Below are 27,578 nucleotides of genomic sequence, written 5' to 3' on the forward strand. Positions count from 1 at the left end.
ATTTTTGCGTTAATCCTCAGATCAGTTTTCTAGGTGTGCGGGATGGTTTAGTGTTGGTCTGGCTGTATTCATGGATGCGAGACACACAAAAAACTTTCATGCTGTTCCGCCATCTTGGCTCCCTGAGACTATCATTTTCCATTGTATATTCCTTCCTCCTTTGTCAAAGATTATGTGACCATATAATTGTGGGTTTGTTTCTGGGTTTCCTATTCTGTTCCATTGATGTATGTGTCTATTTTTGTGCCAATACCATATTATTTTGATTACTAAGGTTTGTTGTAAATAAAATGGTCTAGAATTGTGAGACCTCCAGTTTTGTTTTTCTTTTTTAATATTGCTTTGGTTGTTTGGGATCTTGGGGTTCCATACTAATTTTAGGATTGTTTGTTCTAGTTCTGTTCCATGAAAAGTGTTGTTGGTATTTTGACAGGGATTGCATTAAATGTATAGATTGCTTTGGGTAGTATAGACATTTTAAGAATATTTGTTCTTCTAATCCATGACCATTGACTGTCTTTCCATTTCTTTGTGTCATCTTCAACTACTTTCATCAATATTTTATAATTTCCAAAGTATAGGGTTTTTTTCCCTCTTTGGTTTTTTCCTAGGTATTTTATTATTTTGGTGAAATTATAAATGGGATTGTTTTCTTAATTTCTCTTTTTGCTGCTTCATTATTAGTATATAGAAATTCAACAGACTTCTGTATATTGATTTTATATCCTGCGACTTTACTGAATTCATTTATCAGTTCTTGTAGTTTTTTGGTGGAGTCTTGTAGGTTTCTATATACAGTATCATGTCATCTGCAAATAGTCAAAGTTTTACAGCTTTCCTACTGATATTTATGCCTTTTATTTCTTTTTGTTGTCTTATTGCTGTAGCTAGGACTTCTAGTACTATTTTGAATAGGAGTGGTGAGGGTGGACATCATTATCTTGTTCCTGACCTTAGGAAAAACTCTCTTGGTTATTTCCCTATTGAGTATGATATTCATTGTGGGTTTTTCATATGTGACCTTTATTGTGTTGAGGTATGTTTCCTCTGTACCTACCCTGTTGAAAGATTTTTTCATGTTGCTCTTTGACAAATTCTTTTTCTGCATCTATTGAAATGATCATATCATTTTTATACTTTCTCATATTGATGTGATGTATTACCTTGATTGATTTGTGTGTTAAACCTCCCTTGCATGCCAGGAATAAATTCCACTTGGTCATGGTATATGATTTTTTAAATGTATTTTTCAATTTGGTCTGCTTGCATTTTATTGCAGATTTCTGTATGTTCATCAGTGATATTGGCCTGTAGTACTTTTTTAGTGGTGTCTTTAACAAGTTTTGGTGTTATGAGTAATGCTGGCTTTATAGAATGAATTTGGAAGTTTTCCTTCCTTTTTTTTTTGGGAATATTTTGAGAGGATTAAGTATTAACTCTTATTTAAATCTTTGGTAGAATTTGCCTATGAAGCTTTCTAGTTCTAGACTTTTGTTTGTTGAGAGTTTTTTGATTAATTCAACTTCCTTGCTAGTAATCAGTCACTTCAAATTTTCTATTTCTTGGGTGTTGAGTTTGATAAGTTCTTTATAGATTTTTGGATACTAACCCTTTATCTGATATGTCATTTGCAAATATCTTCTCCCATCCCACTAGTTGACTTTTAGTTTTGCTGATTGTTTCCTTCACCGTGCAGAAGCTTTTTAATTTGATGAGGTCCCAATAGCTCATTTTTTCTTCTGTTTCCCTTGCCTCCAGAGTCTTGTTGAGTAAGAAATTGCTGCGGCCAAGGACAAAGAGGTTTTTGCCTCTTTCTCCTCGAGGATTTTGATGGCTTCCCGTCTTATGTTTAGGTCTTTCATCCATTTTGAGTTTGTTTTTACATATGGTGTAAGAAAGTGGTCCAGGTTCATTCTTCTGCATGTCGCTGTCCAGTTTTCCTAACACCACTTGCTGAAGAGACTGTCTTTATTCTATTGGATATTCTTTCCTGCTTTGTCAAAGATTGGTTGGCCATACGTTTGTGGGTCCATTTCTGGGTTCTCTATTCTGTTCCATTGATCTGAGTGTCTGTTCTTGTGCCAGTACCATACTGTCTTGATGATTACAGCTTTGTAATACAGCTTGAAGTCCAGGATTGTGATGCCTTCTGCTTTGGTTTTCTTTTTCAAGATTGCTTTGGCTATCCAGGGTTTTTCTGGTTCCATACAAATTTTAGGATTGTTTGTTCTAGCTCTGTGAATAATGCTGGTGTTGTTTTGATAGGGATTACATTGAATATGTAGATTGCTTTGGGTAGTATTTACATTTTAACAATATTTGTTCTTCCTATGCAGGAGCATGGAATCTTTTTCCATTTTTTTGTGTCTTCTTCAATTTCTTTCATAAGGTTTCTATAGCTAAATGGTAAGGGGCATTAAGGAATCTACCGAAATCATTGTTGCAGTATATGCTAACTTGAATGTAAATTAAAAAAATAAATTAAAAAATAAAAGTAAACTAAAAACAAAACAAAACAAAGAATACACTAATACAAAAAAATTCTATTTTTTTCTACTTCAATTTTTTGTAGGTTCTATTTTCTAGGAATTTATCCATTTCTTCTTGTTTGTCCATTTTTTTTTGCCAATTCACTTTCATAACATTCTTTTATAATTTTATTTCTGTGGTGTTGGTTGTTATTTCTCCTCTCTCATTTGTAATTTTTTTTTGGTTCTCTTTGTCTCTCTTTCTCTCTCTCTCTCTGTCTCTCTCTCATGAGTCTGGCTACAGGCTTATCAATTTTGTTGACTTTTTCAAAGAACCATCTCCTGGTTTCATTGATATGTTCTCTTTCCTTTTTCTTTTTTTAAAAGTTTTTATATCATTTATTTCTGATCTAATCCTTATTATTTCTTTTCTTATGCTAGTTTTTTTTCTTTTACTGGCCCCTGTAGGTGCAAAGTTAAGTTGTTTATTTCAGATTTTTCTTGCTTCTTGAGGAGGGCCTTATATTAGTATTAACTTCTCTCTTAGAACTGCTTTAGTCACATCCCAAAGATTTTGGGTCATTGTGTTCTTATTTTCATTTTTCTTCATATATTCTTTAATTTTCTCTTTGATTTCCTGTTTGACTCATTTATTTTATAGTGGCATATTATTTAACCTCCATGTATTTGTGGTTTTTCTAGATTTTTCTTGTGGTTGACTTTTAGTTTCACAGAGTTGTGGTCAAAAAAGATGTACAATAGGACTTGGCTCTTTTTGATATGTTGAGGTTTTTGCTTTGGCTTAATATGTGATCTCTTCTGGAGAATATGTGTACACTTGAAAAGACTGTGTATTCTGTTTTAAGATGGAATGTTCTGAATATATCCGTTAAATATGTCTGTTTCAGTGTGTGATTGTTTCCTTGTCGGTTTTCTGTTTAGATGGTTTATTCATTAATGTTAAGTGTTAAAGGCAACTGGAATAATTGTATAATTATCAATTAGTTTCTTTTTATTTTTTATTAACTGTTTTATACATTTATGCGTTTTCTTGTTGGGTGCATAAATATTTCCATCTCTGATATCTTCTTGTTTGTCTCTTATTACTGTCTTTGTTTTAAAGTCTACTTTGTCTGATACAAATATGCTACTGTGGCTTTCTTTCAACATTCATTTGCATGATAGATGTTTATTTATCTCCTCACTTTGAATCTGCTGGTGTCTTTAGGTCTAAAATGAGTATGCTCTTGTAGGTCTACAAGTGTGCTCTTGTAGGCAGCATATAGATGGATCTTGTTTTTTTAATCCATTTTGATACCCTCTGTCTTTTGATTGGAGCCTTTAGACCATTTACATTCAGAGTGATTATTGGAAGATATGAATTTAGTGCCATTGTGTTACCCATAGAGTTGGTATTTCTGATGATGTTCTCTGGTCCTTTATAGTCTTTGTTACATTGGTCTTATTTTTTTCTCTACTCTAAGATTCCCCCTTAAAATTTCTTGCAGGTCTGGTTTAGTGGTTACATCCATTAGCATGATAGATGGTTCTCCATTCCCTTACTTCCAAGTTGCAGGAGTCTTTAGGTCTAAAATGAGTCTCTTGTAGGCAGCATATAGGTGGGTCTTATTTTTTTATTCATTCTGATACCTATTTCTTTTCATTGGAGCATTTAATCATTTTCATTTAGAGTGATTATCAAAAGATATGAATCTAGTGCCATTGTGTTGCATGTAGAATTGGTGTTTTGGGGTAATATTCTCTGGTCTTTTCTAGTCTGTTGCTTTTGGTCTCTTTTGCTTTGTTTTCTCCACTCAAAGAGTCACCCTTAAAATTTCTTATAGGGCTTACTTAGTGGTCATAAAGCCCTTTAGTTTTTGTTTATCTGGGAAACTCTTTATCTTTCTTATTTTGAATGACAGTTTTGCTGGATAAATAATTCTTGGCTGCATATTTTTTCCATTCAGCACGTTGAATATATTCTACCACTCCCTTTTGGCCTGCCAGGTTTCTGTGGACAGATCCTTTAATATGTTGTTGAATTCCATTTCCTAGTTTTTGTTCAAAATTTTTTTTGCATCAACGTTCATCAGGGAGATATATATATATATATATATATATATATATATATATATATATCACACATCACATCTTTTTTATCCATGCATTTATGGATAAAAACTTAGATTGTTTCCATGCCTTGGCTATGGTAAATAATGCTGCAAAAAGCCATAAAGGTGCACATACCTTTTCAAATTAGTGTTTTCATTTATTTGGGATAAATACCAATAGTGGAGTTAGTAGATCCTATGGTATTTTTATTTTTAATTTTGGGGGGAACCTCTATACTGTTTTCCATAGTGGCTGCACCAATTTACCTTCCCAGAAACGGTTCATGAGATTTCCTTTTCTCCATATCCTCATCAACACTTCTCATTTCTTTTTTTTTATTCTAATGATTTTGACGAGCATAAAATATCTCATTGAGGTTTTGATATGCATTTCTCTGATGAATAGTAACTTGGGGCACCTTTTTATGTATCACTTTGCCATTTTTCTTGGGTTTGTGTTTAATATTGCTGTTTCTGTAACATCAATTGTAATGTCTCTCCTTTTATTTCAGATTCTATTTGAGTATTCTTTTTTCTTTATTAATTTAGCTAAAGACTGATCATTTTTGTTAATATTTTCAAAAAAGAACCGTGATTTTTTTCTATTGTGATTCTATTCTTTATATCATATACCCTGCTCTAATGTTTATTGTTGCCTTCATTGTACTATGTTTGAGTTTTGTTTGTCTTCTTTCTAGTTCATTGAGCTGTAAAATGAGATTGTAGATTTGAGGTGTTTCTTTGTTTTACATATGTTTATAGCTCTAAAGTCTTCTGTTAACAGTACTTTGGCTGTATCCCATAAATTTGTGTTTTCTTTTGGTTGTCTGAAGGCAGTTCTAATTTCTTTTGTAATTTCTTTTTACACCCATCCATTGATTGTTTGAATGTGTTACTTAATTTGTACATAATCATGGGTTTTCTATTTTTTCTGCTATTGCTTTCTCTTTGTATTTACTTTGTTCAGCTTTTTGCTTGGTGTTTGGACAGAAATGATAACCTACAAGCTCTTTACATGCCACAAAGGAAACCAGAGTTCAGCTCTACTTTTCTTGAGTGCCCTTAGGCTTTTCTTTCTCTACGGTTGCTGTAAATTAAATCAGCTCATTTAGGAAGAGATTAGATGTCCTTTTCTTTATGTCTCCCTCCAAGAAAAATTTCTGAAAAAGGGATGTGAAATTGGATGTGGGGACATTAGCAATTTATTTCCTTAGTGTGAACATACTGTCAGTGGGGAGTTCTCAGTGGGGAGGGGCAGCAGCCTGAGGTACTTTTGCTTGCCTCGTTAGTCATTGAGCTATCTCCTTATACCCAAGGTGAGGGTGATGAGGGCCTCAATTTTGTCCAAAACTCGTCTAACCAAAATAGAGGTTTTAGTACACAAATACAGCTTGAATAGTAGAAGGGGGGCTTATTTTGCAAATGCAACTCCCAGAGGCTTAGTCTCAGAAACAGGTAGGTGGGGACTGAATCAGAAATGCTATACTGTATTTCTATCATTTTGGTATTATGACAATATTGAATGACTAAGTTTTATTTGTGTAAATTCTTCATGATAATAAATATCTAATGTATCAAGCCATACTTTGAAATTAAACGTTGTAGTTAGACTGAAACTTCAATTCTGCCTTCTCTACTTAAAAGCTGTAGGACCCTATGTACAAAAATGAGTCAAGGAATCCACAGTATAAAAGGGTGTAATGTATGACATCAAAAATATATAACATGTGGGGAGGGGGAATAGAAATTTAGTGCTTTTAGGATGGGTTCAAACTTAACTTGGTCATCAACATAAAATAAACTACTATATACTGGGGCAACTGGGTGGCTCAGTAGGTTGAGTGTCCAACTTTGGCTCAGGTCATTATCTCACCATTTGTGGGTTCAAACCCCATGTCAGGCTCTGGGCTGACAGCTCAGAGCCTGGAGCCTACTTCGGATTCTGTGTCTCCCTCTGTCTCTGCCCCTCCCCTGCTCATTCTTTGTCTCTATCTCTCAAAAAAACATTTAAAAATTTTGAAAATTGTATTACACTCCAAGTCTAAAGGTCTCTGTTGTCTAGCAAGAGAGTGGGATGGATTAAAAGTGAGAGATGGCTAATGTCCAGGAAAAGACAAGAGCACCAAATAAGCGTCCTTGACCCATATTTATTAAGATCAGAAGGCTTACAAATGTGATGGGTGTGCACAAAGAGACAATGAATTGGTGAACATTAACTCATGGGCATGAGAGAAAATGGGGTTTTGAAGATATACAGTGTTTGGGGTTTGGGTCAATATAAAACAAAATCCTGGCACCAGGCAGATGGGCAAATAGTTGTTAAGGGCAGACAGGAGGTGCTGCCATGTCTGTTTATCTTAGCTAGCCTAGGGGATAAGACAGATAGAACAAATAACCTCAGGATTAACAAGGCAACTTTTCTTTTGTTAATGAACTCTGCTCTGGGCAGCTTTACCCACAGTGCAGTGGTCTATAGCCCTATTTACCTGTTTACCTAACTTGGTCCTTCCCTCCTGTGAAAGCAGCTTTCTTCTTCTTCTTTTTTTTTTTAGTATATGAAATTTATTGTCAAATTGGTTTCCATACAACACCCAGTGCTCATCCCAAAAGGTGCCCTCCTCAATACCCATCACCCACCCTCCCCTCCCTCCCACCCCCCATCAACCCTCAGTTTGTTCTCAGTTTTTAACAGTCTCTTATGCTTTGGCTCTCTCCCATTCTAACCTCTTTTTTTTTTCCTTCCCCTCCCCCATGGGTTTCTGTTAAGTTTCTCAGGATTCACCTAAGAGTGAAACCATATGGTATCTGTCTTTCTCTGTATGGCTTATTTCACTTAGCATCACACTCTCCAGTTCCATCCACGTTGCTACAAAAGGCCATATTTCATTTTTTCTCATTGCCACGTAGTATTCCATTGTGTATATAAACCACAATTTCTTTATCCATTCATCAGTTGATGGACATTTAGGCTCTTTCCATAATTTGGCTATTGTTGAGAGTGCTGCTATAAACATTGGGGTACAAGTGCCCCTATGCATCAGTACTCCTGTATCCCTGGATAAATTCCTAGCAGTGCAGCTTTCTTCCATAGTACTAAATTGGGGGGCACTTTTGCCCTGAATGCCTAATCTTGCTTACCTCATATACCTTTGTATTGGGGAACTTTGCCCCCTGTCTATTCTGGGGACTTTGCCCATCCCTCTTTATTCTGGGGGCTCTGGCCACTCCCTATTTTATTCTGGGGCCTTTGCCTCACCCTACTACATTCTGGGGTCTTGTTCACGCAAGTTTGGGTGAGAGCACCCTATGGCTTTGTAATTCTTTATGCCTTGTTAACCCATTGGTGTAAGCCAAGGGAATTTCTAATCTTATTCCCCACAACAAACAAAAAACAAACTTCTATATACTTAAGATGTTATATGTATAAACCTAATGTTAAACAAAAATCACAGGGAAGATGGCGGCGTAGGAGGATGCTGGGCTCACTGCATCCTACTGATTGCTTAGATTCCACCCACATCTGCCTAATTTACCCAGAAAACCACCAGAAGACTAGCAGAACAGACTCTCCAGAGCCAAGCGTAGACAAGAGGTCCACAGAAGAGGGTAGGAAGGGCAGAGAGGCGGTGCATGCTACACGGAATGGCGGGAGGGAGCCAGGGCGGTGGGGGGGCAGTCAGCACACCTGACAAGGCAGAGCCCCCGAGTCTGGCTTGCAAAAGTGGAGGGGCCAGACGGAATGTGTTCTGACAGCCAGCGGGACTTAACATCTGGAATGTTATAAGTCAACAGCTCTGCTCGGAGAGTGGGAGGGCTAAAGGAAAATGGGAGGGAGAGTTGTTGAGCCCCAGAGGACAGCTCAGCTTGGTGGGGAACAAAGGTACTCACCAGCGCCATCTCCTTCGCCCACCCCCCAGCCAAAATCCCAAAGAGAACCAGTTCCCGTCACGAACTTGCTTGCACCGCGCAAACACCCAATGCTGTGCTTCTGTGGATCCATCCATCTGACGGGTCTGCCTCCCTCCTGGTGCCACAGGGCCCCTCCCAAAGCATACCACCAAAGGCAAAGCGAGCTGAGCCTGCTCCTCCCGCCCCTGTGCACCTTGTGGATCCACCCCCGCTAATATACCAGATCCCATCGAAGCAGCACCACAATCCTTGCAGTGTGCAAGTAGCCCAGACAGAGGCCACACCACCACAGTGAGTCCTGCCCCTGGGAGAGGGGAATATGAAGTAGACACCAGTCTGACTGTGGCCCCAGCAGTGGGCTCGGGGCAGACATCAGGTCTGACGGTGGCCCTGCCCACCAACACAAGTTACTCCAGACAGCACAGGGGAAGAGCCCTGCAGTTCCCCGCCACTCCAGGGACTATCCAAAATGAGGAGGAAGAATTCTCCTCAAAAGGAACTCCAGGAAGTAGCGACAGCTAATGAACTGATCAAAAACGATTTAAGCAATATACCAGAAAATGAGTTTAAAATAATAGTCATAAAATTAATCGCTGGGCTTGAAAAAAGTATAGAGGACAGCAGAGAATCTATTACTACAGAGATCAAGGACTAAGAAACAGTCAGGAGGAGCTAAAAAATGCTATAAATGACCGCAAAATAAAATGGAGGTGACCGCAGCTCGGATTGAAGAGGCAGAGGAGAGAATAGGTGAACTAGAAGATAAAATTATGGAAAAAGAAGAAGCTGAGAAAAAGAGAGATAAAAAAAAAATCCAGGAGGATGAGGGGAGACTTAGAGAACTAAGTGACATAATTAAACGAAATAATATACACATAATTGGGATTTCAGAGGAGGAAGAGAGAGGGAAAGGTGCTGAAGATGTACTTGAAGAAATTATAGCTGAGAATTTCCCTGAACTAGGGAAGGAAACAGGCATTGAAATCCAAGAGGCACAGAGAACTCCCTTCAGATGTAACTTAAATCGATCTTCTGTGAGATATATCATAGTGAAACTGGCAAAATACAAGGATAAAGAGAGAATTCTGAAAGCAGCTAGGGATAAACATGCTGTAACATACAAAGGGAGACCACTAAGACTCGTGATGGATCTCTCTACTGAAACTTGGCAGGCCAGAAAAGAATGGCAGGAAATCTTCACTGTGATGAACAGAAAAAAAAAATGCAGCCAAGTATCCTTTATCCAGCAAGTCTGTCATTTAGAATAGGAGAGATAAAGGTCTTCCCAAACAAACAAAAACTGAAGGAATTCGTCACCACTAAACCAGCCCTACAAGAGATCCTAAGGGGGATCCTGTGAGACAAAGTACCAGAGACATTGCTACAAGCATGAAACCTACAGACATCACAACGACTCTAAACCCATATCTTTCTATAATAACACTGAATTTCAATGGACTAAATGGACCAACCAAAAGACATAGGATGTCATAATGGATTAAAAAAAAAAAACAAGACCCATCTATTTTCTGTCTACAAGAGACTCATTTTAGACCTGAGAACACCTTCAGATTGAAAGTGAGGGGTTGGAGAAGTATTTATCATGCTTCTGGAAGTCAAAAGAAAGCTGGAGTAGCCATACTTATATCACACAAACTAGACTTTCAATTAAAGGCTGTAACAAGAGATGAAGAAAGGCATTATATAATAATTACAGGGTCTATTCATCAGGAAGTGCTAACAATTATAAATGTCTATGCGCCAAATAAGGGAGCCCCCAAATATAAACAACAATTAATCACGAACATAAGCAACCTTATTGATAAGAATGTGGTAATTGCAGGGGACTTTAATACTCCACTTACAACATTGGATAGATCATCTAGACATAGGATCAATAAAGAAACAAAGGCCCTGAATGATATACTGGATCAGATCGACTTGACAGGTATATTTAGAACTCTGCATCCCAAAGCAACAGAATATACTTTCTTCTCGAGTGCACATGGAACCATCTCGTAGATGACATACTGGGTCACAAAACAGCCCTTCATAAGTATACGAGAATTGAGATCATACCATGCATAATTTCAGACCACAATGTGATGAAGCTTGAAATCAACCACAAGAAAAATCTGGAAAACTTCCAAAAGCATGGAGGTTAAAGAACACCCTAATAAGGAATGAGTGGGCTAACTAGAAAATTAGAAAAGAAATTTAAAAATATATGGAAACAAATGTAAATGAAAATACAACAATCCAAACACTTTGGGATGCAGCGAAGGCAGTCCTGAGAGGAAAATGCATTGCAATCCAGGCCTATCTCAAGAAACAAGAAAAATCCCCAATACAAAATCTAACAGCACACCTAAAGGAACTAGAAACAGAACAGCAAAGACACCCCAAACCCAGCAGAAGAAGAGAAATAATAAAGATCAGAGCAGAAATAAACAATATAGAATCTAAAAAAACTGTAGAGCAGATCAATGAAACCAAGAGTTGGTTTTTTGAAAAAATAAACAGAATTGATAAACCTCTAGACAGGCTTCTCAAAAAGAAAAGGGAGATGACCCAAATAGATAAAATCATGAGTGAAAATGGAATTATTACAACCAATCCCTCAGAAATACAAGCAATTATCAGGGAATACTATGAAAAATTACATGCCAACAAACTGGACAACCTGGAAGAAATGCACAAATTCCTAAGCACCCACCCACTTCCAAAACTCAAACATGAAGAAATAGAAAGCTTGATCAGACCTCATAACCAGCAAAGAAATTGAATGAGTTATCAAAAATCTCCCAACAAATAAGAGTCCAGGACCAGATGGCTTCCCAGGGGAATTCTACCAGACATTTAAGGCACAGATAATACCTATCTTTCTCAAGCTATTCCCAAAAATAGGGAAGGAAAACTTCCAGACTCATTCTATGAAGCCAGTATTACTTTGATTCCTAAACCAGACAGAGACCCAGTAAAAAAGAGAATTACAGGCCAATATCCCTGATGAATATGGATGCAAAATTTTTCAATAAGGTACTAGCAAGTCAAATTCAACAGCATATAAAAAGAATTATTCACCATGATCAAGTGGGATTCATTACTGGGATGCAGGGATGGTTCAACATTCACAAATCAATCAATGTGATACATCACATTAATAAAAGAAAGGATAAAAACCATATGATCCTGTCAATCAATGCAGAAAAAACATTTGACAAAATTCAACATCCTTTCTTAATAAAAACCCTCGAGAAAGTCGGGATAGAAGGAACATACTTAAACATCATAAAAGCCATTTATGGAAAGCCCACAGCTAATATCATCCTCAATGGGGAAAAACTGAAAGCTTTCTCCCTGAGATCAGGAGCATGACAGGGATGTCCACGCTCACCGCTGTTGTTTAACATAGTGTTGGAAGCGCTAGCATCAGCAATCAGACAACAAAAGGAAATCAGAGGCATCAAAATTGGCAAAGATGAAGTTAAGCTTTCACTTTTTGCAGATGACATGATATTATATATGGAAAGCCTGATAGACTCCACCAAAAGTCTGCTAGAACTGATACATGAATTCAGCAAAGTCGCAGGATACAAAATCAATGTACAGAAATCAGTTGCATTCTTAGACACTAATAATGAAGCAACAGGAAGACAAATAGAGAAACTGATCCCATTCACAATTGCACCAAGAAGCATAAAATACCTAGGGATAAACCTAACCAAAGATGTAAAATATCTGTATGCTGAAAACTATAGAAAGCTTATGAAGGAAATTGAAGAAGATATAAAGAAATGGAAAAACATTCCATGCTCATGGATTGGAAGAATAAATATTGTCAAAATGTCAATACTACCCAAAGCAATCTACACATTCAATGCAATCCCAATCAAAATTGCACCAGCATTCTTCTTAAAGCTAGAACAAGCAATCCTAAAATTTGTATGGAACCACAAAAGACCCCAAATAGCCAAAGTAATTTTGAAGAAGAAGACCAAAGCGGGAGGCATCACAATCCCAGACTTTAGCCTCTACTACAAAGCTGTAATCATCAAGACAGCATGGTATGGGCACAAAAACAGACACATAGACCAATGGAATAGAATAGAGACTCCAGAATTGGACCCACAAATGTATAGGCAAGTATTCTTTGACAGAGCAGGAAAGAATATCCAATAGAAAAAAAGTCTAACAAATGGTGCTGGGAGAACTGGAAAGTGACATGCAGAAGAATGAAACTAGACCACTTTCTTACACCATTCACAAAAATAAACTCAAAATGGATAAAGGACCTGAATGTGAGACAGGAAACCATCAAAACCCTAGAGAAAAAAGCAGGGGAAAACCTCTCTGATCTCAGCTGCAGCAATTTCTTACTTGACACATCCCCAAAGGCAAGGGAATTAAAAGCAAAAATGAACTATTGGGACCTCATGAAGATAAAAAGCTTCTGCACTGCCAAGGAAACAATCAACAAAACTGAAAGGCAACCAACAGAATGGGAAAAGATATTTGTAAATGACATATCGGACAAAGGGCTAGTATCAAAAATCTATAAACAGTTCACCAAACTCCACACCTGAAAAACAAATAATCCCATGAAGAAATGGGTAGAACACATGAATAGACACTTCTCTAAAGAAGACATCCAGATGGCCAACAGGCACAAGAAAAGATGTTCAGTGTTGCTCCTCATCAGGGAAATACAAATCAAAACCACACTCAGATATCCCTCATGCCAGTCAGGGTGGCTAAAATGAACAAATCAGGGGGCTAGATGCTGGCGAAGATGTGGAGAAAAGGTAACTCTCTTGCACTCTTGGTGGGAATGCAAACTCGTGCAACCGCTCTGGAAAACAGTGTAAAGGTTCCTCAAAAAATTAAAAATAGACTTACCCTATGACCCAGCAGTAGCACTGCTAGGAATTTACCAAAGGGATACAGGAGTGCTGATGCATAGGGGCACTTGTATGCCAATGTTTATAGCAGCACTCTCAACAGTAGCTAAATTATGGAAAGAGCCTAAATGTTTATCAACTGATGAATGGATAAAGAAATTGTGGTTTATATACACAATGGAATACTACGTGGCAATGAGAAAGAATGAAATATGGCCTTTTGTAGCAACGTGGATGGAACTGGAGAGTGTTATGATAAGTGAAATAAGTCATACAGAGAAGGACAGATTCCATATGTTTTCACTGTTATGTGGATCCTGAGAAACTTAACAGGAAACCATGGGGGAGGGTAAGGAAAAAAAATGGTGAGAGAGGGAGGGAGCCAAAGCATAAGAGACTCCTAAAAACTGAGAACAAACTGAGGGTTTATGGGGGGAGGGAGGGGTGGGTGGTTGATGGGTATTGAGGAGGTCACCTGTTGGGATGAGCACTGGGTGTTGTATGGAAACCAATTTGACAATAAATTTCATATTAAAAATAAAACAAAAATCACAAACCTATATTAGACCCAAAACAAAAAAAATAAGAAATAAAGTCAAGAATAATACTAAAGGAAACCAAAAAACCACAAGGGAAGAGGGCAAGAGAAGAGGGAAAGAACAGAGAAGAACCATAAAAATGACTGTAAAACAAGTAACAACTGGCAATAAACACATTTGTCAATATTACTTTAATGATAAATGGATTAAAATAAATGGATTCAAAGACATAGAATGACTGAATGGTTAAAAAGGCAAGACCTATCTATATATTGATTACAAAAGACTCACTTCAGACCTAAAGACACACACAATTTAACAGAGGAGGTATGGAAAAGAATTAAAGGTGGAGAGGCCAACGTGGCGGAGAAGTAGGGGGATCCATACTTCCCTCATCTCTCAAACAAAGAGGTGCTGAAGCCAAAGGACTTTGAATCCCAGAGTCTGGGAGGGAAAGAGACTGAATCTACTAGGAAGAAAATGGGAAAACTGGAGAAATGATAGGCAGGTGATTGCAAACTGGGGGAAATAAGAAAGGCCACATGGGCATGGAGGGGAGGGATTCCCTTCCGCAGAGACAAAGGGAAGAGAAAGAGTGGCTAGGGAAATGTAGGACCATATCTGGACAGGAGAAAGACCTCTGACTGGGACTGAGAGGGATCCTATCTCTAACTGGGGGGCTTTCTTCAGACTGGTGCTGGATCCCTGTTCACACACCTGAGGAGGAAGGGAGCCAGGCTTGGGTTAGGTGGTAGGTCAGGGGCACAATCCACAGGTAGAGAAAGTGGTCCCCTCTCTGGAGGGATGTACAATAGTACAAAGCCTGCTTTCACCCACCACCTCCGGGCTCAGTGGCTGGCCGAGGGTGTAGATCACTGTAGGAGAAAGTGGCCCCTCCCTGGAGTGCTGTGGAAAAAGACAAAGCCTGCCCGCATCTGCCTGCATCCGCCACCCCTGGGGCTTGGTGTTGAGGTCAGCAGTGCAGTTCACAGTAGGAGAAGGCGGTCTTCCCTGAAGTGCAGTGATACAGAAAAAGCCAGCTGGGACCACATATCAGGCCACACTGAGAGGGGCTTCCCCAGTGCCAGAGTGCATGGAGTGGGACTTTGAATCCTAGCCAAGCGCAGGGTCAGGGGAGTTGGAGGAGAGAGAAGGACCACTACATCTGTGCCCATGGCACAGTAAGGATGACTCAAATGGAGTCCACAAGGTCCAGGTCTGTTGACTGGGGTATCACCATTCCCCTCCCCCACCACCACCACTAATGTGGGGCCTCAGGAATCAGTCCCAGGGCCCATAGGGGAGGTGGGTCCAGACTACACCAAACCATGCCCCTTCGCACTGGGTAACTGTGTAAACGGACAGACCCTGTGCACAGTTCTCCCAGACCAGTGATGCAGCACTGTCTAGATTAATTCTACATCAATTCTGGATATATGAATATATACTCCCCCCCCCAAACCCCATGTCTCCTCCTTATCTCTTCTCTCCTCTAGGCTGGTTACTCTGGTTAGCAGTCTGTCTAAACAGACATATTTAATCCATTCTCTTGATACATGTTTTACACCTCCTTCTTTATATTCCTTTCTCTCTTTCTGGAATAATCAAGCCATATAGTCTCTGTCTGGGTAACTTTATCTTCATTTCTTTTTGCCCGCCTCCTTCCTTATTTTCCTTTCTCTCTCTCTGGATTAAGCCTTTCTCTCTGCCTAGTCTGTGTTTATTTTTTCTTGGTCACTGCTCCTGTAATTTCTCTCTTTGTATGTGCTCTTCCATCAGCACCGCCTCCACCCTGTTCTTTACTTGTAGTAGGTGTTTTTGGGTTTTTTGTTTTAAGTTTTTTGTTTTTCTTTATTGGTTTGGGTGTTTGTGTGTTTTGTCTCCTGTTTGTTTTCCTTTACAGGGTTACACCAAGGAACAAATCAAAGCACATCTGGTGGAGGGTCCAAAATATCACTATGAGTAGGGTAATAAAATAACCAAAGTCACAACAGAGAGCATGTAACAATCTCAAAAAAAAAAAAAAAAAACACTTCCTAAGGTGCCAGGCCCTGGAGTGTATGACCCCCCCTTTAATGTATCAGTACTTGCAGGTGCAGAGAATACAAGCTTTTAAAACACATAAGGCACAGAAAACTAGCCAACATGATGAAATGGAAGAATTCTACTGGAAAGAAATTCCAGGAAGTAGCAGCAGCTAACGAATTGATCAAAACCGACTTAAGCAATATAACTGAATAAGAATTTAGATATATAGTTATAAAATTAATTGCTGAGCTTGAAAAAAGCATAGAGGACAGCAGAGTATCTATTGCTACAGAGATCAAGGGACTAAAAAATAATCATGATGAATTAAAAAATGCTATAAATGAGGTACAAAATAAAATGGAGGTGGCCACAGCGTGGATTGAAGAGGCAGAGGGGAGAATGGGTGAATTAGAAGATAAAATTATGGAAAAAGAGGAAGCTGAGAAAAAGAGAGATAAAAAAATCCAGGAGTACGAGGTGAGAGAGAACTAAATGATGTGATGAAATGGAACAATACCTGTATGGTAGGAATTTCAGAAGAAAATGAGAGAAAGGTGCTGAAGGTGGTTATTCTGATTGTTGGTTTGTTTAAGCAGACATATTTAATCTATTGGCTTTATACATGTTATACACCTCCTTCTTTATTTTCCTTTCTCTCTCTCTGGATTAATCCATACAGTTTCTCTGGTCAATTTTCCTTTCTTTCTCCCCAACCCTGTCATTTCTCTCTTAGTATGGGATAAGGCCTCTTCCATAAGCACTACCTCCACCATATTGTTTACTTGTAGCTGGTGTTTCTGTGGGTTTTTCTGGGGTGTTTTTTGTTTGTGTGTTTGTGTTTTGTTTGTCTGTTTTCCTTTCCAGGGTTACTTCCATCAACAAATCAAAGTAAACCTGGTGAAGGGTTGAAGCATCACTATGAGAAGTAGAGAGATAAAGTAAACCAAAGTCACAACAACTGAGAGCAAGTAACACACTCCAAAAGACACCTATGGACAGACCCTGGACAGTGTATGACACCTCTTTAATATAGTACTTCTCGCGGGTGCAGGGCATGTAACAAACTTTTAAAACACATAAAGGAGAGAAAAACCAGTCAAAATGACAATTCTCCTCAAAAGAAATTCCAGGAAAAATGACAGCTAAAGGATTGATAAACGTTATAACTGAACAAGAATTTAGAATAATCATCATAAGATTAATCGCTGGGCTTGAAAAAAACCATACAAGACAACAGAGAAGCTATTGTTGCAGAGATCAAGGAACTAAAAAATAGCCATGATGAATCTAAAATGCCATAAATGAGGTGCAAAATAAACTAGAGGTGATGACAGTGAAGATTGAAGAGGCAGAGGGGAGAATAAGTGAAATAGAAGATAAAATTATGGGAAATTATGAGGCTGAGAAAAAGGGAGTTTTAAAAATTCTGGACCACAAGGGGAGAATTAGACAAAGTGATTCAAAGAAAAGGAATAATATCCCTATTATAGGAGTTCCAGAAGAAGAAAGAGAGAAGGGGGTGGAAAGTGTACTTGAACAATCATAGCTGAGAACTTCCCCATTCTGGGGAAGAAGAGAGACATTGAAATCCAGGAGGCACAGGGAACTCCCTTCAGACGTAACTTGAATTGATCCTCTGCACGACATATCATAGTGAAACTGGCAAAATACAAGGATAAAGAGAAAATTCTGAAAGAAGCCAGGGACAAAAGAGTCTTGACATACAAACAGAGACAAATAAGGGTAGTAGGAGACCTATATACTGAAACTTGGCAGGCCAGAAAGGAGTGGCAGGAAATTTTCAATGTGCTGAATAGGAAAAATATCCAGTCAAGAATCCTTTATCCAGCAAGCCTGCCATTCAGAACAGAAGCAGAGATAAAGGTTTTCCCAGACAAACAAAGACTGAAAGGAATTCATCACCACTAACCAGCCCTACAAGAGATCCTAAGGGGACACTGTAAGTGGAATGTTGCAAAGACCACAAAGGACCAGAAACATCACTACAAGCATGAAACCTACAGATAACACAATGGCTCTGAATCCATATCTTTCGTTAATAACACTTAATGCAAATGGACTACATGCCACAATCAAAAGACATAGGGTATCAAAATGGATAAAAAAAAAAAAGACCCATCTGTTTGCTGTCTACAAGAGACCCATTTGAGACCTGAGACCTTTCAGATTGAAAGTGAGGGGATGAAGAACCATGTATCATGCTCCTGGAAGTCAAAAGAAATCTGGAGTAGCCATACTTATGTCAGACAAACTACACTTTCAATTAAAGGCTGTAACAAGAGATAAATATAAATGTCTATGTACTGAATTCAGAAGCACCCAAATATATAAAACAACTAATCACAAACATAAGCAACCTTATTGATAAGAATGTGGTAATTGTAGGGGACTTTAATACCCCACTTACAACAATGGACAGATCATCTAGGCAGAGTATCAGTAAAGAAACAATGGCCCTGAATGATACATTGGACCAGATGGACTTGACAGATATATTCAGAACTTTTCATGCAAATGCAGAATACACATTCTTCTCGAGTGCACATGGAACATTCTCCAAGATAGATCACATACTGGGTCACAAAACAGCCTTCAATAATATAAAAGTGAGATCATACCACGCACACTTTCAGATCACAATGCTATGAAACATGAAATAAACCACAGGAAAAAGACTGGAAAACCTCCAAAAGCATGGAGGTTAAAGAACATCTTGCTAAAGAATGAATGGGCCAACCAGGCAATTAGAGAAGAAATTTAAAAATACATGGAAACAAATGAAAATGAAAATACAACAATCCAAACGCTTTGGGATGCAACAAAGGCAGTCCTGAGGGGAAAATAAATTGACATCCAGGCCTATCTCAAGAAACAAGAAAAATCCCCGATACAAAATCTAACAGCACACCTAAAGGAACTAGAAGCAGAAGAGAAAAGACACCCCAAACCCAGAAGAATAAGAAGAGAAATAATAAAGATCAGAGCAGAAATAAACATTATAGAATCCAAAAAAAAAAAAAATAGTAGAACAGACCAATGAAACGAAGAACTGGCATTTTGAAAAAGTAAACAACATTGATAACCCCCTAGCCAGACTTCTCAAAAGAAAAGAGAGGGACCCAAATAGATAAAATCATAACTGAAAATGGATTTATTACAACCAATCCCTCAGAAATATAAGCAATAATTAAGGAATACTATGAAAAATTATATGCCAACAAAATGGACAACCTGGAAGAAATGGACAAATTCCTAGATACACACACACTACCAAACTGAAACAGGAAGAAATAGAAAATTTGAACAGACCTATAACTAGTGAAGAAATTGAATCCGTTATCAAAAATGTCCCCCCAAAATATGAGTCCTGGACCAGATGGCTTCCCTGGGGAATTCTAGCAGACAGTTAAAGCAGAGCTAATGCCTATCCTTCTCGAGCTGTTCCAAAAAAATAGAAACAGAAGGAAAAATTCCAGACTCATTCTATGAAGCCAGCATTACTTTGATTCCTAAACCACACAGAGACTGAGCAAAAAAAAAAAAAAAAAAAAAAAAAGAGAACTACAGGCCAATATCCCTGATGAACATGGATGCAAAAATTCTCAACAAGATACCATCATATCAAATTCAACAGCATATTAAAAGAATTATTCACCACATCACATTATTAAAAGAAAAGATAAGAGTCATATGATCCTGTCAATCGATGCAGAAAAAGCATTTGACAAAATACAGCATCGTTTCTTAATAAATACCCTCGAGAAAGTCAGGATAGAAGGAACATACTTAAACATCATAAAAGCCATTTGTCAAAAGCCCATAGCTAATGTCATCCTCAGTGAGGAAAAACTGAGAGCTTTCCCCCTGAGATCAGGAACACGACAGGGATGTCCACTCTCACCGCTGTTGTGTAATATAGTGTTGGAAGTCCTAGCACCGGCAATCAGACAACAAAAGGAAATAAAACTCATCAAAACTGGCAAAGAAAAGTCAAACTTTCACTTTTCGCAGACGACATGATACTATACATGGGAAACCTGACAGACTCCATCAAAAGTCTGCTAGAGTGGATAGATCAATTCACCACAGTTCCAGGGTACAAAATCAGTGTACAGAAATCGGCTGCATTTTTATACAGCAATAATGTAGCAACAGAAAGAGAAATAAAGAATATGATCCCCTTCGCCTTTGCACCAAGAATCATAAAATATCTAGGAATAAACCTAACCACAGACATAAAAGATCTGTATGCTAAAAACTATAGAAAGCTTATGAAGGAAATGTCAGACGATACAAAGAAATGGAAAAACATTCCATGCTCATGGATTGGAAGAGTAAATATTGTTACAATGTCAATACTACCCAAAGCAATCTACACATTCAATGCAATCCCTATCAAAATTGCACCAGCATTCTTCCCAAAGCTAGAACAAACAATCCTAAAATTTGTCTGGAACCACAAAAGACCCCAAATAGCCAAAGTAATTTTGAAGAAGAAGACCAAAGCGGGAGGCATCACAATCCCAGACTTTAGCCTCTACCACAAAGCTGTAATCATCAAGACAGTATGGTATTGGCACAAAAACAGACTCCTAGACCAATAGAATCGAATAGAGACCCCAGAATTGGACCCACAAATGTATGGCCAACTAATCTTTCACAAAGATTAGTGCAGCCACTCTGGAAAACAGTGTAGAGGTTCCTCAGAAAATTAAAATAGATCTACCCTATGACCCATCAATAGCACTGCTAGAAACTTACCCAAGGGATACAGGAGTGCTGATGCATAGGGGCACTAGTACCCCAATGTTTATAGCAGCACTTTTAACAATAGTCAAATTATGGAAAGAGCCTAAATGTCCATCAACTGACGAATGGATAAAGAAGATGTGATTCATATATACAATGGAATACTACTTGGCAATGAGAAAGAATGAAATCTGGCCATTTGCAGCAACATGGATGGAACTGGAGGGTATTATGCTAAGTGAAATAAGTCAGGCAGAGAGGGACAGATACCATGTGATTTCACATTTCCTGAGAAACTTGACAGGGAACTAGGTGGGTGGTTAAGGGGGGGGGAAGTTACAGAGAGAGAGAGGGACACCAACCATAAGAGGTTCTAAATACTGAGAACTCAGGGTTGATGGGGGATGGGGGAAAAGGAAATTTTGTGATGGGCATTGAGGAGGGCACCTGTTGGGATGAGCACTGAGTGTGGTATGGACATCAATTTGACAATAAATTATATTTAATTAAAAAAGAATTAAAAATTAAAATAAAAATTTAAAAGTAAAATAAGTGGAAGTATGAAAAACATTTACCATGTAAATGGAAGCAAAAATAATATGGGATTTTAAGAAGCAAAACAGAAAAACAGTATGGAGTTCACTTAGAAATTTGAAAATAGAAGTACTGTAAAATCTAGCAATCACACTACTGGTATGAACGCCCCAAGTGCAGAAACACTAATTCAAATGGATACATACATCTCTATTTTTATTTTAGCATGATTTACAATAGCCAAATTGTGGAAGCAGCCCAAGTATCCATCAAGAGATGAATGGATAAAGAAGATATGGTACATATATAAAATTAAATATTATTCAGCCATAGAAAGAATGAAATGTTGCTATTTGTAATGACATGGATGAAGTTGGAGAGTATAGTGCTAAGGGAAATAAGTCAGAGAAAGACAAATGCCATAAAATTTCACTCATATGCAGAATTTAAGAAACAAGACAGGGGCGCCTGGGTGGCGCAGTCGGTTAAGCGCCCGACTTCAGCCAGGTCACGATCTCGCGGTCCGTGAGTTCGAGCCCCGCGTCGGGCTCTGGGCTGATGGCTCAGAGCCTGGAGCCTGTTTCCGATTCTGTGTCTCCCTCTCTCTCTGCCCCTCCCCCGTTCATGCTCTGTCTCTCTCTGTCCCAAAAATAAATAAACGTTGAAAAAAAAAAAAATTAAAAAAAAAAAAAAAAAAAAAAAAAAAAAAAGAAACAAGACAAATGAGCAAAGGAAAAGATAGGAGCCACGAAACAGACTCTTAACTATTGATGACAAACCGATGGTTACCAGAGGGGAATGGGTAGGAGGAATGACCACTAAGTGCTGTATGGAAGTGTTGAATCATTATATTGTACACCTGAAACTAATATTACACTGTATGTTAACTAATGGGATTTAAATAAAAACTTTAAAAAAGAGGAAAACTATTTTAAAAAATCAATAAAATCCTGTAGAATTCTATAGAATTTCTATATTCCCTGAGGTTTTTAATGTATCTGCACTATGGGATTATTGATATGACTATTGAGGCTTTTTGTGAGGTATAAATGCCATAGTCTTTGTGAAGTGCCTGATACACAGGGTGTATCTATAACAAATAATTGATAAATAAAAATTATATTTCTTCCATTTCTCTTTTGGTATTTTTCATACACCATTTATTGTAAGATTTCACAAACTAAACAGACTTCTGAATTGAAAAGCTGAGTACTGTAAAATTTATATTTATTCTTCTGTGTTAAATTTTCTTCAGATTTTGTCCTAAATAGTTTGGCCTTTCCTATCTAATTGTACCTCTAAGAATTCATAGGGAATACTTTTTCATCAAAATCAATTAATAAATTAAATATTGTTAGGTATTAAGTATTCATATTGATGCTTACTAATTTTTATCTTAGACATTTCTTGTATATCAACCTTTCTATTCAAACAATCTATATAACTTCTGACAGATCATGAATTTATCTTGAATATTTCTGCTGTCTTTACAGCCTGTTGAAAACCTCATTTTTACCTGTGATTATTCTTCCTACTTTGCTTATTATCTTCCCAAATCTCCGTTTGGTTGCACATTAATTTTCAGAATCTCTCTGATTCTCACCTCCCAGAAAGACACATTAATTATGTTTAGAATTTATTGATACATGTATGGTAGTATTTATTAATATACCCTAATTGTATATCCATTAATTATTACAGTTTTTTCTCAATATTTTCCATTTAACTCGTATATTGGAGTTAAAAGTGGTTTACACATAGGGCACCTAGGTGACTCAGTTGGTTAAGTGTCCAACTTAGGTTCAGGTCATGATCTTGCAATTAATGAGTTGGAGCCCCACCTTGGGCTTTCTGCTGTCAGCAAAGAGTTGACTTCAGATCCTCTATCTCCCTCTCTCTGCCCCTACCCTGTTCTCTCTCTTAAAAATAAATAAACATTTTAAAAAGTGGTTTACAAATTATTTCCTCAACAGTTTTTGTTTTGGGGTAAATACAATGTGAAAAAAATGTGTCTAGTAAAAATATTTTTTATTTGTATTCCCTACAGCAGAATGCCTTGCTTTAGCCTCTACTCGGTAGTTTTCATTTATGTGCATGACCTGACAATAATGCTTGCAGAAATTAATTTGCACAAATTTACTGCAAGTCACAAAATCTGAGGCAGGGTAGATAAACTTGTTTGAATAAACATAATATTCTTTCTTTTGATTTCCACAACGGAAATAGGTAACAGAGTAGGCCTTATTGGTATAAGGGAACATAATGAAAGTTGTTCTTACTTTCTAGGGACAATTACCTTTTGCTGTAGTAGGGAGTATGGATGAAGTGAAAGTTGGAAAAAGAATGGTCAGAGGCCGTCAGTACCCTTGGGGAGTTTTACAAGGTAAATGTGATAAAAGTGAGCAGGATTGCTCTGGAAAGACTGTGTGTGTGTGTGTGTGTATTCTCATAGTCCTAAAATATTTTAACTTGAGTCAGTAGTGGTAATTGCTGCTAAATAGTAAATTGAGAGTTACTAATTAGGAGCACAGATTCTTTTACATTTAACTGAATTCTCACTTTGACTATAATTCATTCTCACAGTTTACCAGGTGGTGCTTTAGACAAAATTTCTTAGAGGTTTGGTAGAACCTCCTCATTTACCCCAACCTGACATATACATAGTATCTCTCTCTGCATAAACTACTACATTCAGATGTTGGAAAGTGCTTTGAACGAAAGAACTTTGAACACTATTAAAGTATAAATGCCAGTCTTTAAAACCTGTTACATGAATTAATGACTACTTAATTTGTAAAGCATTTTTAAGTGGCCACCAGAGAAAAAGGATGGTAAGCTATTTAAAAAAAAAGAAATGTAATTTACTTTTGGAAAATTCATACCTATATACTTATATTAGCTATCTAACATCATGATGAATTGAAATATTCTAATAGGCAGTCATTTATTCTCTGGTTTATATGATTGTAATACAAATTATTGGGAATTGGATTATCTCCACTTATACTAGTTTCAAAAATGTTTTAATTGATATATTAAAAATTAATCTTATGAAACACACTTAAAAACAATATATTTTAATGTATATTAAATTTGGTTACAATATCATGCACAATAAAGTATATATTGTGCCCAGTAGTCTGGATATGACAAACACAGGAAAGAGCCATATAAACTAATTGGTTGATTTTGAATATTGACTAATTTGGTCTCATAAATATGGGGTATAACTAGAAATAGAGAACTCAAACATGCATAACTTTTAATGTTTTCATGTCAGCAGGATTTACATTAATTAAAATAAAGTGTTTCATTAGTGAAATATTATATTCTGTGTTAGCACTCAGTGAAATACCTTGGGGGACAGTTTGTAAAGTACTGACAATTATTAATGAAAAACTGTGTACACTAATATAACATATTATTTCACTGTTTCTTATTTATTCTTTGACTAATAAACTTAAAGCAACTTTCCTGGTCCAAAAATAAACTCTGCCTATAATAGATATGTCCCATATAATTATAGTTACAAAGAATTATAGCTATTTAACAGAACGATCTCTTAGCTGTTATTTTAAATGTTTTTCATGCACATATCCATTCTAGAATACTGATTGGGTGCAAAGGATTGATAATGAGTGTTGTTACTTTCTTATTTTTCTACCTAGTGGAAAATGAAAATCACTGTGACTTTGTCAAGCTCCGGGATATGCTTCTTTGTATAAATATGGAAGACCTGAAAGAACAAACTCACACTCAGCACTATGAACGTTATAGGTGCTGCAAACTGGAGAAAATGGGCTTTACTGATGTGGGCCCAGACAACAAGCCACTTAGGTGAGGAGAGAAGATCATGTCAGAACAAGCTAATGGGTGATTTAGAAACCCCCTACAACGATGATATGCAATCATTTGGGAATGAGAATAACTACTTTTCACATTCTGGGTCATACTGAATTTTTTTAATGTCTTATTTTTTTATTTTTATTTTAAAATATAATTTATTGTCAAATTGGCTTACATACAGTGTGTAAAGTGTGCTCTTGGTTTTTAGGGTCGATTCCTGTGGCCTATTGCTTACATCCAACACCCAGTGCTCATCCCAACAGGTGCCCTCCTCAATGCCCATCACCCATTTTCCCCTCTTTCCCACCGTCAGTTTCTTCTCTGTATTTAAGAGTCTCTTATGGTTTGCCTCCCTTCCTCTCTGTTTATAACTATTTTTCCCCTTCCTTTCCCCACAGTCTTCTGTTAAGTTTCTCAAGATTCACATATGAGTGAAAACATATGATATCTGTCTTTCTCTGCATGACTTATTTCACTCAGCATAACTTACAGTTCCATACACGTTGCTGCAAATGGCCAGATTTCATTCTTTCTCATTGCCAAGTAGTATTCCATTGTATATATGAATCACATCTTCTTTATCCATTCGTCAGTTGATGGACATTTAGGCTCTTTCCATAATTTGACTATTGTTAAAAGTGCTGCTATAAACATTGGGGTACTAGTGCCCCTATGCATCAGCACTCCTGTATCCCTTGGGTAAGTTTCTAGCAGTGCTATTGATGGGTCATAGGGTAGATCTATTTTAATTTTCCGAGGAACCTCTACACTGTTTTCCAGAGTGGCTGCACTAATCTTTGTGAAAGATTAGTTGGCCATACATTTGTGGGTCCAATTCTGGGGTCTCTATTCGATTCTATTGGTCTAGGAGTCTGTTTTTGTGCCAATACCATACTGTCTTGATGATTACAGCTTTGTGGTAGAGGCTAAAGTCTGGGATTGTGATGCCTCCCGCTTTGGTCTTCTTCTTCAAAATTACTTTGGCTATTTGGGGTCTTTTGTGGTTCCAGACAAATTTTAGGATTGTTTGTTCTAGCTTTGGGAAGAATGCTGGTGCAATTTTGATAGGGATTGCATTGAATGTGTAGATTGCTTTGGGTAGTATTGACATTGTAACAATATTTACTCTTCCAATCCATGAGCATGGAATGTTTTTCCATTTCTTTGTATCGTCTGACATTTCCTTCATAAATTTCTATAGTTTTTAGCATACAGATCTTTTATGTCTGTGGTTAGGTTTATTCCTAGATATTTTATGATTCTTGGTGCAAAGGTGAAGGGGATCATATTCTTTATTTCTCTTTCTGTTGCTACATTATTGCTGTATAAAAATGCAGCCGATTTCTGTACACTGATTTTGTACCCTGGAACTGTGGTGAATTGATCTATCCACTCTAGCAGACTTTTGATGGAGTCTGTCAGGTTTCCCATGTATAGTATCATGTCGTCTGCGAAAAGTGAAAGTTTGACTTTTCTTTGCCAGTTTTGATGAGTTTTATTTCCTTTTGTTGTCTGATTGCCGGTGCTAGGACTTCCAACACTATATTACACAACAGCGGTGAGAGTGGACATCCCTGTCGTGTTCCTGATCTCAGGGGGAAAGCTCTCAGTTTTTCCTCACTGAGGATGACATTAGCTATGGGCTTTTGACAAATGGCTTTTATGATGTTTAAGTATGTTCCTTCTATCCTGACTTTCTCGAGGGTATTTATTAAGAAACGATGCTGTATTTTGTCAAATGCTTTTTCTGCATCGATTGACAGGATCATATGACTCTTATCTTTTCTTTTAATAATGTGATGTATCACATTGATTGTGTTGTGAATATTGAACCACCCTGCAGCCCGGGAATGAATCCCACTTGATCATGGTGAATAATTCTTTTAATATGCTGTTGAATTTGATATGATGGTATCTTGTTGAGAATTTTTGCATCCGTGTTCATCAGGGATATTGGCCTGTAGTTCTCTTTTTTTTTTTTTTTTTTTTGCTCAGTCTCTGTGTGGTTTAGGAATCAAAGTAATGCTGGCTTCATAGAATGAGTCTGGAATTTTTCCTTCTGTTTCTATTTTTTTGGAACAGCTCGAGAAGGATAGGCATTAGCTCTGCTTTAACTGTCTGCTAGAATTCCCCAGGGAAGCCATCTGGTCCAGGACTCATATTTTGGGGGGAAATTTTTGATAACGGATTCAATTTCTTCACTAGTTATAGGTCTGTTCAAATTTTCTATTTCTTCCTGTTTCAGTTTGGTAGTGTGTGTGTATCTAGGAATTTGTCCATTTCTTCCAGGTTGTCCATTTTGTTGGCATATAATTTTTCATAGTATTCCTTAATTATTGCTTATATTTCTGAGGGATTGGTTGTAATAAATCCATTTTCAGTTATGATTTTATCTATTTGGGTCCCTCTCTTTTCTTTTGAGAAGTCTGGCTAGGGGGTTATCAATGTTGTTTACTTTTTCAAAATGCCAGT

At 37.4% G+C, this 27,578-nt stretch overlaps 1 protein-coding gene across 2 annotated transcripts in view; it reads left to right on the top strand.

The window, feature by feature from the left end:
• The window catches only part of SEPTIN14 (septin 14), an 87,803-nt gene that overhangs the window by 43,330 nt on the left and 16,895 nt on the right, over positions 1-27,578 (top strand). For both annotated transcript variants that reach the window (XM_045460853.1, XM_045460854.1), the window contains exons 7-8: positions 23,547-23,643; positions 24,929-25,097. In XM_045460853.1, the coding sequence (XP_045316809.1) occupies positions 23,547-23,643; positions 24,929-25,097 (266 nt within the window). The remainder of the gene's footprint in view (positions 1-23,546; positions 23,644-24,928; positions 25,098-27,578) is intronic.

Source organism: Leopardus geoffroyi, chromosome E3 (genome assembly GCF_018350155.1).
Source record: "Leopardus geoffroyi isolate Oge1 chromosome E3, O.geoffroyi_Oge1_pat1.0, whole genome shotgun sequence".
Classification (NCBI taxonomy): domain Eukaryota; kingdom Metazoa; phylum Chordata; class Mammalia; order Carnivora; family Felidae; genus Leopardus; species Leopardus geoffroyi.